Here is a 12745-nt window from a genome sequence, read left to right as displayed (position 1 = left end):
GTCGGAAACCCAAGAATGCCCCCTGAAATCGGAAAAAAACTCTAAAAGCTGGTCGCCCCAGCATTTCCGAGCTCAGAATCCAAGCTGGTTTCTTGGCATACAAACGTAGTGAAACTTGCAGATATGCTGCCTCTCCAAAGAAACAAAGCAAATAGCTAAAAGCCACCCAGTGGATAATTACTGCTTGAACGATTATGTTACTGTTGGCAAACAGTTATTTTACTCTTAACCGATGGAGTGATTTACCAAATTTCCTAAACATTCCTTAAACTGATCAGAGAAGCTTATCAGGTAGGGAAAAGCTAACAAGCATAAAGATTAGTCTCAGGAGCAATGGAAGAAGGTTCTGTGGTGTGATGAATCCAAGCTAGCCTGTTCCAGAGTGATGGGTACATCAGGTTTGGAAGAGAGGTGCATGGTATACTGAACACATCCATGTGCTTGTCTCTTTGCTGCGGTTACACCTGAATCCCCCACTGTGGGACCATAAAGGATATCTCTATTCTGCACAGTGTCTGCTGTACACGCCTGTTCTGGCAGTTCTGTGATCTGGGATTGCTGCAGTTGGCTCGGTCTAGGTTCAGCAACTTTATATGGCCAAAGAAAGAGGTCAGCTAACTACACGACTATAGCGAATGAGGTATAAGTTATTCTATCAGTGAATGTAATCATCCCTGATGGCACAGACGCCGTCCAAGATGACACTGACAGGATTTAACAGGGTTGAGCTGTGCAAGAATGGTTCAAGGATCATTTCCACACATGGGTCGGCCACTACAGAGTCCAGATCTTGACCCCGTTGAGACTTTTTGGGATGTGCTGGAAAAAGAATTTGTGTAGCTGTCTGACTATTTCTACAAGATCTTGTTGAGAAATTCACAACTCTGAATGGAAATTAATGTTATGATATTTCGGAAACGTTATGAAGCGATTGTCGAGCAAATGCATTCTCTATCCAATTTGCACTCAATTTTACAAATGTCGTCATTTGGTCACAATTACATACATACTTTACTGTACATAAGTAAAAAAGGAGCAGTAAGAAGAAAAACTTGTGTATAGCCGTGCCCCTTTATTAATGGTTACAATGTCAGTTTCATAGCTGTATACATTAAATTAACTTGCAGTGTAAGTTGCAAACAATATTGGTCTCGTCATTATTAACTTGGAAGTACATAAGAATCTATACATTTTTTCTTTATAAAGTGTTTTGAATTGATAAACACCTGTTTTAAAGTGGTACGTACAACTGTGCTTTTGAAATCATACTTCTGTTATTTCTATCTCTCGATCTTAAAACAAAGACCTTTTGTAAATTAAGTGGCAATAATCTCTTTTTAGCTTTAAACATAATGAATAGAATTTTAAATTAACCAAGTCCCTTAATTTCAAGATATTTGTTTGAATAAACTAGTTTTTAGTATATTATCCAACATTTACTTGATATAAAAATCGCATGGCTAAAACAAAACCTTCTTGAACTCGATCCAAATTGAATCGAAAATAATATTGAATTCGTAGATAACTTTAAATTGCGACAAATTACTATTTGGTACTTTGTAGTCCATAGATGAGGATATTTAATAACAGACATCAAATGGGCAATTTCAATAAAATATGGGAGAAATAGAGAATTTATATTTTGCCTGGAAGGCGAGAATATATCTGACACCCATATATTTTCTGTAAAAGAAACAAATTAGTATTGAGTACACCTCTTGCATATTACTATAATTAGTTTTTTATTGTATTATGTCTGAAAAAATACATGCATAAATAAAATTCTCACGGCTTTCCTTTGTATCACAGACGGTTTAGTATTGGTCTTAAATGTATTGCCACATACCACTACACAAGTCAGGCATGGAATAATAAATTAATAATACAATGTCTGGAGTGTTGATAATTCTAAAACATTTTTTTGCTATATTTAGAAGTCTATTAAATGTACATAGTGTTTGATTTATATAGTTTTTTTTTAGATTTCCAGTAAAGTTTATGATCATCTTTGTACCAGGCTGCTTCTAACAAAGAGCATAGGGAGCAATTTTTAAAAAAGGTGCTTTGCTGAGATGTGCATTTGTAAACTAAGTTAAAAAGTTTATGAGCCCTTTTATGCCTGAATGAGTTATTGAGCCAAATTAAGTGGAATAGAAAAACATACCTAAAGTTTGACCCTTTGAAAACCTCCAGAAAGCCTCCTTTCAGAAAATCCTCGGAAGCAAAAAGTAAAGAAACGAGGGATGACTAAAGATTGTTAGACAGCACCACTCCATTTGCACACAGATCAATTAATATTGCAATCTTTGGTGCTCCTTTATCATGTCACCCACTGTTGGATGGATTTCTTATTACTCTCTGTGCTATATCAATGCAGATAAGATGAAGACTGTGAAATTAGTTATTATGGTGTGTGTGCGTACGTGTACACTGAAATAGGAGCACCTCTTGTGTGTTGATGATAACATTTCTATGTATTACCTAGGTAATAGGAAAAGCATGGGTACCAGCTGTTTCTCATTATGTGACTCATTATTCCTGATAATTTGTGGATGATATCTTCAAGTTCGCATGAGGCTGCTTTCTTAATGGAGTCTGGCAAAATATGCTAAACAGTGGGGGGAGGGAGGTTGGTGCCGTGATAATCCAAGTAACGGAAAATGTGAAATAAAGGAGGCTTGTTCTGCTTTCACTCCTTTTGTTCTATTCTTAAACTTTGTGTCTTGGACTGACAAACCAAACCGTGGTCATCTGAACTGGCGGAGACAATGTCGTTAGAAATAAAGACTCTCCCTGTGCGCGTCTTCTGGCGGAGAAAAGCCAGTTGTCCTCGGTGAATGTTTGAGTTCCCTCGAAGCGCTGTGTGTCTCTAATAGGCCTGACAGACTCAGAGCTTGAAAGGATGAATGGCTTTTGTTGAAGCCTCCGAGGATGGATTCGGAGTGAAGGACAGTGGGCACTGAACATATTTGTGTGTATTTTGGTGTGTGTGTGTGTGTGTGTGTGTGTGTGTGTGTGTGTGTGTGTGTTTATCATGCACCAGAAAATTTTTTGGATTAGATAGAGGGAAAAGGATGTGGAATGGAGACAGAAATGGTCTGCCATGACTGCCTTTAGGCTGTAAGTTATTAAAAAAGCTGAGTGTAGTGGAGTATGACAATATGCCATCCAGCTCAAAACACATGCATGCATAGACGCATACAATAACTATTTATACTCCTTAAACCTTTCATATTTAGTCACATCCAAGAAATATTGATGCATTTTATTAGGATTTCCATTTAAAGATGAACAGAAAGCCAATGTTTCAGAGGCTTTTCATAGAGCATTGGCAACAAATACCATCATGAAGAACAAGCGAAATACCAAACAGGTCAGAGATACAAAGTTACACGTCAAAAATGTTTTTTTTTTCTCGGGTAAGAAAAATATTTTGTCTTCCAGGTCACTAGTATGAAGCTCATGGCTGGGAAATAACATGTTACCCACTGCTTATTATTTAAATAATAGGTTGCTTCTCTCATGCAGCTGTATATTCATTGTATTATTCGGTATTATAAATGAGTAAAGATCTATTTCATGTTGTAACTGAGGTGATGTTGCACGGGTCCTTGCTTAGACTGTACTACTAATGTAAATAATAAAAACTAACTGGCTTTAATTTTTGTTTTAAGCACATCAGATAATAGTTTGTATGCTATAGCTATGCTCCTGGTTGCTGAGGGAATGGTCCATGCCTATGTGTGTCAATCACAACTTGTCTGGGAAGGGTGCTGTTGTCTAAAATCTCTGAGCTGCACAGTCAGCCATTTACATATATTTTTTTTTTTTTTTTTTTTTTTTTTTTTACATTTTTGTTTGTTGTTCTCTTTCCCTCTTGTTCTCTTTCCCTCTCTGGGTGCATCTGCCTCTCAGTCTTTGTCTTTTTATTCTGCAGTGTTTGCACTTGGGATACATAACAATGAGAACTCACGCTGCACGTGCAAACACAATCATCAGGACACCAAAGAACTTTAGAAATCGTGTATAAGCTCCACTGCCGCATTTTCTCCATACAGTAAAAATGAACAAGGTGGCGAGGATCAGGCTGTTATTGGTTGTTATTAGATAAAAGTTACTGGTTATGTTTTTTTTTTTTTAAGGATAATCCTGATGTTGGTGCTGTTTTTTTTTTTTTTTCCTCTTCCTTAGGTGGAGGAGCTGGTGGAGCTGTGAAGATGGACAGGATGAAGATAATCAAGCGGAGGCTTTCCATGTCTCTCCGAAGCGCTCGGCCTGTCGATGACTCCCTGTCTGAACTGGCAGAGCAGATGGCTCTGGATGAGCCATCCACAGCCAGGGACAACGGTGAGACATGTCCTCTCAGATACACGCAGACAAACACTTCAGTAAACATTGCCACCTTGACATGCCAAAATGAAAGCAGTGTTTAAAATAAATCCTAGATTGTATCAGTGCAATGGTTTGAACAGTTTTTAATAAGAGTCAGGGATTTAGGCTAAAAGGGGAAATACTTCAAAACGTAAACCAATTATAGAATAGAAAACACGAGAGAAGTGTTATTCCAAAGTTTGCACATGTAAGCAGATCATAGCTCTCCTTAAATCAATGCTTTTATTTGGGGAATTTATTTTGTTTGCAACTATAATGCAAATCCTATAGATTTAAAATTGGCTTTAGTGTCCCACAGGTGGGAAATCAGGCGTGACAATGGCAAAAACACAGAGACAGGATACACCAAACTTACATGCTAGATTATGTAGTTTTGAATAAAAAAAAAGCTATTTTAAAGTTGAGTTGTAAAGCAGAAGAGACTGAACTTATCAAAAAGGGGAAAACATTATATAATAATTGATGCTACGGCATATTCAGGTTGAAAAGCAATGTTCAAGTTAAAATAGAAATATGACAGCAGCTGATTTATAGAGCGATGTAAGAAAACTGTGCAATACGCAAACAAACTCTCCCAGAGAAGTTAAAAACTGTGCAGAAGCTAAAGGACATTAGCATCTGAGAGACAATGTAAATTATTCTTACTCAAGAACCTTTTCAACCATTTGCATGTTGCAAACACTTATTGAGTCTGCCGTGAGCAGCCGCGATTAAAAAGTCTAACAGCAGCTGGGATAAAGGACCTGCGGAAGCGCTGTTTTAGTCATCTGGGGCACAGCAGTCTGCCACTGAAAGAGCTCTCCAGCAACGCAGCAGCTCCTGGCATGGGGTGGAAGACATGCACCATCAGTGATGTTATTATTCTTACAGTCTACAGCACTGGATCCAGGGGGGATCTCAGGACAGAGCTGGCCCTCCTATTTAGTTCATCCAGCCACTTCCTCTGAGCTACAGATAAGCTGCTGCTCCAACAAACCACAGCATAGAAAATGGCTGATGCCATCAGAGTCGCAGGAGATCTTCAGAAGTGGCTCCTGCTCTCCAAAAGAGCCCAGCCTTCTTTAGAAGAGCTCTTAACATTTCCAAAGCAGCCAAAGTCTCTGTTATGTTGCTTTCTTATGTTTTCAGGCAATGGAAACAACAGAAATCAATGAAAATAATCTATTTTATTACTTGCATAACAAAGAGATCTGATCTCTGAAACATCAGCATGTCTTACTCCAAGCTTCTTTAAAAGCAGCTTTAAATCCCAGCTCATAAGCAGATGACCTAAAGGAGGGACCCGAGGATAGCAAATGCAAAAAATAGAGCTCCTTGACCGGAATGAGAAGGTTTGGAGAAAAAGATGGACTTGATGAAAAAGGACATCTCCAGCTAATGAGCTTAAAAATAGGATCATTACTAAGACTAGTAATAACTACTAGACTAAAAGGCTTTTTGGCTCTTGCTTAAAAAACATTATATTGTGGAGGGAAGAAAAAGTTCAGTTACATTACAACAAATTTTGCAAGCAGTGCAGTTGCTCCAAAAGTCCCATTAAGAATTCACGTAGATTACTTGAAGACAAACAAACCTAGGTTCTGTCATTACCCCAACATACATTTAACCCAAGCCTGGGAAATGCACAACTAAACAAGATTCACATAACTGTAAGCTTTATAATGCGGGGGACAGCACTGCTTTAAAGTAATCACTCATCAGGATTCATCAGCTGCAAAAATTAATCACAACAGGACAATAAAAAAATTCATACCATTACAGATAAAAAATAATAACTGAAACACGCATGTTTACTATTTAATATGGTTCTATTTACAGTGTCCTCCACATATTTCTGTGTCCCTGGTAAAGTTTACACTAAAATAATCCTAGATTAAAATATAACAATCTATTAAAGAAACATAATAATTTATTCATTTATTTATTTTGAATAGAGTGTAGAATCACTTATGGCACCCTTAATAATTCTTGTAAAATAAATGCAACTGAGCTTAAATGAGCTGCAGAAAAATGTAAATTTTCTTTGCATATCTTTACCAGGGGTTTTGTATGAAGCAAAACCCCTGGTATTTTTATTTATTTTTATTTATTTTTTTCAATAAGCTCATGATCTGACATCTTAGAAATATTCATAGGATAGTAAGAATTTGTATAATGCTATGTTTGTGTTTTAAACGATAGTGTTTTAAGCATTATAATCTTACAGGAGAAGGTTTTCCTTATCATTGCTGCCGGAAATAATAAATTTGGTATCTCATATGTGCTTATGGCTCCAAAGTGTGGCTGTAAAACTGTGACGTATATCTAAAGGAGTCATAAAGGTGGAGTGACAAACTTGCAGATATTCTTACAACACCATGTTAATCGATTGCAACCTTCCCATTCATCACCTGCCACGCCTTCATCAGCTTCATCACAATTAACTTTGTTCAGTTCACTGTGTCATCAAGGCTAAAAGTCTCCCAAGTATTTTTATTTATTTATTTTATTTTTTTACCTCATATTCTGTGTCTTCACACAAGCTAAACACTGTCTCTGCTCAGACTGAGGAATGCAGTGTTTACTTGAAATTCTGGATGCCATCTGCTGGGCATCTTAAAGCATTACAGTTCCTGCTCTGTAGAAATGCAAGACCTCACACTGAGGCTTTCATGGGTGTTTTTGTAAGTGTCTGCATCCTAGCCCGGGCACCAGGCACAAAATCGGGTCAGAACCTGGGATGATTGGGGACTAAACGCTTACAAAAATCTACAAAGGGCATGCGGCATGCTTTGCACTGCCAGAATATACAATTGCATTGTGCTGTGCTATTTGATTTTTTTTTTTTAAGAGGCAAACATGTTGATTTGGAGCTCCAAGGCTGCAGCATTATTTGCTTTACCTGGTAGTTTTTGAGTCACCGCCATTCCTCTGCTCTTATCTCTAGCTTTACATTTTTACATGCCTCTCCCCCCGGTCTTTAAGAGCTTGAGCTGTGTCAGTTCATTTCCAGAGAGCATAGCTGGCGGGTGCAAAGAGGTCGGAGGAAGTAATGTAGAGGATGAGAAAAGAAGGGGCATTAAACTTTAACAACTACTCTACATCGCCATCTTCGCATGGCCTATTGCAGCGCTGTGACACCTCCCTGCCCACACGAGCTGAAACTCCCACATGATTTCATCTCTACATCTTTGCAAAACCGATGAGGAATAATTACCATGGGAGGGTGGAAAGGAATTTGTAAAGAAATCTTTCTTTTATAATCACGTGGTCATTTTGAGTCTATTGGCAGTAATTATGCAAGAAGGTAGGAGTTGTGTTCCTTGGGCTTTCACATTTACCAAAAACACGTGTTAATGCTTGGAAGTCTGATGTGTAAATGATAAAACATGCCATCTTATAGGGCGGTTCAGGGGTTTTGCTTTCCAAGGAGGAACAGTCGGTTAAATGTAGCTTTTGTGGCTGTCATGCTCCACCTTCCCTGCCTGCTTTCTTCAGTGTTTGGGTTGCTTCTCTGTCTGCATGTCTTGTTTTTTTTGTCATCTGTCTGTATCACTTGTGACTCAACGTCTTTTCCAGTTTGCACGCCTCACGCTTTTCCATTTCAAGTTCAAGTTACTGTGTACCACTGCTGCTTGATCTTCTAACCTGAACACAGCCACTTCACGTGTCCTCTGCCTTTGACCTACTGCTGCTCCATAGTTTACTGTTCCTATGTGTTCTGTATTCGGTGTGACTCTGTGTTGGTCTCAGTGTTATTTAGTGTCATATGTTTTTTCCCCTCTTTTTTCCTCCCATTTTCTATTTCCCATTCCTGTCATCTCTGACATTGTTTTTTTTTTTTTTTTTTAATCCAACTGCTCATGTTTCCTGTATTCTGGTCCTCTCTACCTGTCCTGCTTTTTGAATTTCTCCTTCTTTCTCTCCTCTCCTCCATTCTCTTTCCCTTTTTTTTTTCGTTCTCTTTTCCATGCCTGCCTGTGTGTGTCGTGCATCTCAGTGCCGGTGGTGTGCTCAGCGCACCCCCCTGCCTCTCATAGTGCTCCCTCCTTCCTGCGTCAATATGCTGGTCATCTGGGCCGCACTGCCTTGCGCAGAGAGCCAGGCGGAGGGCTGGAGAGGGAAAGAGCCTTACTGAGCCTGCACAGGACTGGATCTTTGGGTACACACACACACACACACACACACACACACACACACACACACACACACACACACACATAAGCATACAGGTAAACACGCACATTAAGTTACTTTTACAGTGCCCCCTTACAGGTTTCCTCTGTTGTTACTGTTTTTGTCAAATTTAAATGTTTCATTTAAAAACAGTTGATATCTGGGTAAATGTGAAGAGCAGTTTTAAAGTAACGATTGAATTTGTTAGAGGAAACGAAGCAATCCAAACAAACCTGGCTTTATGTGGAAAAAGTAAATGCCCTCTAAATCTCATAACCGGGTGCCATCCTTCATTTGCAATAACTGGGGATTATTCTACACATTGCTATAGAGAAAGTTTGGCCCTTACAGCTATGCAAAATTGTTTTAATTCAGCCATTTTGGAGGGCCTACGAGCAGGAATGGCTTGTTTAAGTTCCTGACACGGCATCTCATCTGGATTTGTGTCCAGGCTTTTTGCTTAAGCCATTCAGAGGGGGGCTTTCTAGTGTACTTTAGATTATTGTCATGTTGATCTCTAACGGACGACCGGATATTCTCCTTCAAGATTTTACTGTAAAGAGCAGAGTTGGTGGTTCCATCAATTACAGCAAGTCGTCCAGGTCTCGAAGGAGCAAATCAGAATATGACTGAAACGGGTTTATTGAGCGCACAGGTTTGGTATTAATCAGGTCTGGGTGTGGCTAGTGAAACTGAATGAAAAATAAAATGTGGTTAATTACGGGTAATTCATGATTTAACAAGGGGGGGGGGGGGTTCTATTTTTTAGTAGGGCTCGATTGAGTTAGCTTTTTTTCTTTTTAATTCAGTTTATTTATATATCGGCAATTCACAACACGTGTCATCTAAAGGCACTTTACAAAGTCAATTCAGTCGAATCATCTATACAGATTGGTTAAAGAGTTTTCTATCTAAGGGAGCCCAGCGGATTGCATTGGATCATTGACTTGCAGCATTCATCTAGCATAATTATTTCATGAGCTTGTACGACAGCCTGTTTTATCTATTCGTAAGATTAGCTGATACATATCTATAAATCTCATGAGTTTATATGCTGCCTGGGGAGGATAATATGTCATACGCTCTGTTTTATTAGTAAATATTCTAAAGTTCGGTAAGATGAAGATGTCTTCTTTTCGTGCAGCTAGGATTGGTTTCTGTCACCTTTTGGTTGGATCAAGTTTAGCTTCGACTGTAACAGTTTTTTGCTGCAGCCTCATTTTATTTCCCAACGTTTCAGGGTTCTCAATGGGTTTAGTGTTTCAGATTCAATGATGGTCTTTCTAATGATAATGATAATCACACTTAGTCAGTCTTCACTCTTTTGCCTTTTTTTGCCATGACAATATTTTGTCATCCAAAGTAAAATAACTTCTTAAACCGGGGAGCTCCAAATTATTCAGCTTCCGAGCAACAAAATTAGAGTGGAAGAGACTGGCGATCCAATCCTGTCCTTGACTATAAAGGCTGAAACACACCAAACCATCTAATCTGTTGATCTGACGGAAAATCGCGTCATTGCAATTAGATCTGGTTGAGGTGAATGGGGCCAGGCAGACCAGCTTGTGTTTTTTTTCTGCAGCTTTACTGCGTAGCTCCAACTAAGGTAGACCCCTGCTCTGTCTTGGCTGGAGCTACACAGCAATTTGCCAAAGTGTCTCTCTTCCTGCCTGACTCATGGATTTCCCGTCAAGGTAAAACACGTCTGCTTTGGGTAAAATGCAAAATAAAAATGCCGAACTGCGACAGCTCAATAAATAGTCAATAAAACATTTTAATAAACCGTGTACTTACCCATGGTAGGAGCTCAGAGGGACAGCAAAACAAATAAAGTGAAACAACAATCTTTTTTCAGCTTTTTCCAGCTTTTTACTGCCTGGCTGGAGGTATTTCCAGAATTTGCAGTATGATTCGCGAGTCCGGCGGTCCGTAAAGAGAGCCTCTATGCAGCAAGCAGGTCAGGGAAAAAAATCTGCACGCATCTGTCCGTCGGATCGGAGAGTTTGGTGTGTTGGAGCCTTTAGTCAGGTATACTGAAAAGTAAATTAAACAGTAGAATGACAACACGAACGACATCTACAGCTAATTGAGTTTTTTTAAAACAATACATACAATTAAACAGATGAAGCAAATTAGTTTTAAAACTTTACCAAATACGCTGTAACATTTGATTTTTGAAGAGGGCCTTGCCTGTTGGGGGTCACAGGCCCTAACTTTGGGAACTTCCGCTAAACAACCATCTTTATACTGCGTTCACATCGAATGCGGTTGAGGCGCTGTGAGCGGGGATTTACACGTCCAAATGCAAAAAGCGTGATCAGGAGCGGTGAAGCGGGCCCTCGGTGCGATCCGCGGAGTTAGAGCGGTGTGGTTGGAACGAGGGAAGCAGTGATATTCGCTGAAATTCAAAAATCTGAACTTTTCTGTCAAATCGTGTCTCAGCAACCAATCAGAGACTGATTGTTGTTGTTGTGACACATGGAGGGCAGCGGAGACAAAGCTCTTTTCAACCAAAATAAAAGACAGAAAAATTAATGTTGACATAGGATGAAGTAAAGTATGCTCTTTAGAGGTTTGTGGGTGGCTTTGAAAAAAGCCATTTTAATTTAACCCCTTTAAAAGGACTGTTAAATCCTTTGTTATACTCTTGTAGCCCCAGAACAGGCCTGGCCCAGCGGGCGGGTTGGGTGCTCTGTCTCTCGGCCTCTCTCCCGCTGCTTCTGTCTGAGCTCCATAGAGGCCTCGGCCAGCCGCCACATTTGTCCGCCCTCTTTCTCTGATCTCCTGCTCTTCGTACCTCTATTGTACGGGTGATCCGTCCCTGAAGCAGGAAAACGCTTTTGGATCCTGGACAGACAAAAGCACCGCAGGAAAAGAGTGTGATTCAGCCATAGCGCTGGGACTCTACAAACTGGGAGCCTCTCTAGAGGATCTGGTAGAACTGCAGGGACGCCGCCGCCGTTGTTCGACTTTCCCCATTAAATGCAGCACCGTGACTCGCTTGGTAAAATCCCGGTCCTCCGTGTTGAGTTGGACAGACAAGCAGATAGACGCTTCTCCTATTTGATGACATGGTGACGAGTGGTGAAGCCGGTGCCACTTATTGTGCATGTGAAATGCACAGCGGTCAGCACCGCGAGGTGCAGGCGGAAAATTTTGTGGACACTGTGTTCAGTGTGAACGCACCATAAGGGTTCTTAAGCGCTGACTAACTTTGTGCAAGATGAAACACATTAAGCATATACGTTATTTCCTTTTATAGTAAATACTGTAGTATCAGCATGAACATGTTAAAGGCTACTGCACCCTGTCTGTGGTGAAACACCTTCGGTGGACCCAGCTCGTTTGTACCCTTCAGGCGACCCCCACTTACATATTACTTTGGATGCAAGATGCATGAAACAGACAAGTATACTTTTATAGTTATATTTTATCTACTTTAGACAGAGAAACAGTTACAGACACATCAGCGCTGATGGGCTCTTGATCGGCAAGAAGCCCCGATTGCTCATCACACAAACATTATATAGGGATCTAGGTACACACCCATGCAAGGGTGTACACATCCAAACTGTGACATCAGTAGAGAAACGGTGTCACCTCTGGGGTGGTATCTGATAGATATGTGACAATCTTTGGGTCGGTGCTATCTAAGTGTGCTATGCAGCTCCTACTTCAAGCTGATCACTCCACTGACCCAATTGATATCTTAACAAACAGAAGGAATAATAGTTCATAATGGGACTGGTTGTTATTTTAGGGTAAATCCACCTGATCAGTTATGTGAATTGATTTGCTGACACATTCCTTAATTAATGTTTAGCGACGGGTCTAATTGCAAAGTAAAATAACAGAGCCACTCTTACAGTCGGCTGTGTGCTACGTCTTTCTACTCAAAAGGTTTTCTGAGACATTTACATTTGAATCCTGCAGATAATCAGATAACTTTCATTTTAGAAACAAAAGTGTTCCTTTCATTTGCAAACTCAAGTTATTTACATGATATTTTGTTGCACCCTTATCATTTACCAGCTGTGTTTTAGTTGTATTTTTAGTTCTTTGTGCTACAAGAGTTACTTTATTATAGTAATAACATTATGTAAGATGTTTATATTGAGTGTCATAGTTCTTATATTAAGCTATTGGATGGTATTGGTATTTGGATCTAAAAATATGGAAAAAAAAAAAAAGTGACATT

At 39.6% G+C, this 12745-nt stretch overlaps 1 protein-coding gene across 6 annotated transcripts in view; it reads left to right on the top strand.

The window, feature by feature from the left end:
* Positions 1 to 12745, top strand: part of LOC105935881 (cyclin-dependent kinase 17) — a 59139-nt gene that overhangs the window by 9429 nt on the left and 36965 nt on the right. For 4 of the 6 annotated variants that reach the window (XM_036138542.1, XM_012876482.3, XM_012876483.3 and 1 more), the window contains exons 2-3: positions 4192 to 4347; positions 8372 to 8533. In XM_036138542.1, coding sequence (XP_035994435.1) covers positions 4218 to 4347; positions 8372 to 8533 — 292 coding nt within the window. In that variant the 5' untranslated portion in view covers positions 4192 to 4217. The remainder of the gene's footprint in view (positions 1 to 4191; positions 4348 to 8371; positions 8534 to 12745) is intronic. The other 2 variants (XM_036138562.1, XM_021323540.2) reach the window with 1 other exon arrangement.

Source organism: Fundulus heteroclitus, chromosome 1, assembly GCF_011125445.2.
Source record: "Fundulus heteroclitus isolate FHET01 chromosome 1, MU-UCD_Fhet_4.1, whole genome shotgun sequence".
NCBI lineage: Eukaryota > Metazoa > Chordata > Actinopteri > Cyprinodontiformes > Fundulidae > Fundulus > Fundulus heteroclitus.
This window is presented reverse-complemented; position numbering and strand designations above follow the sequence as displayed.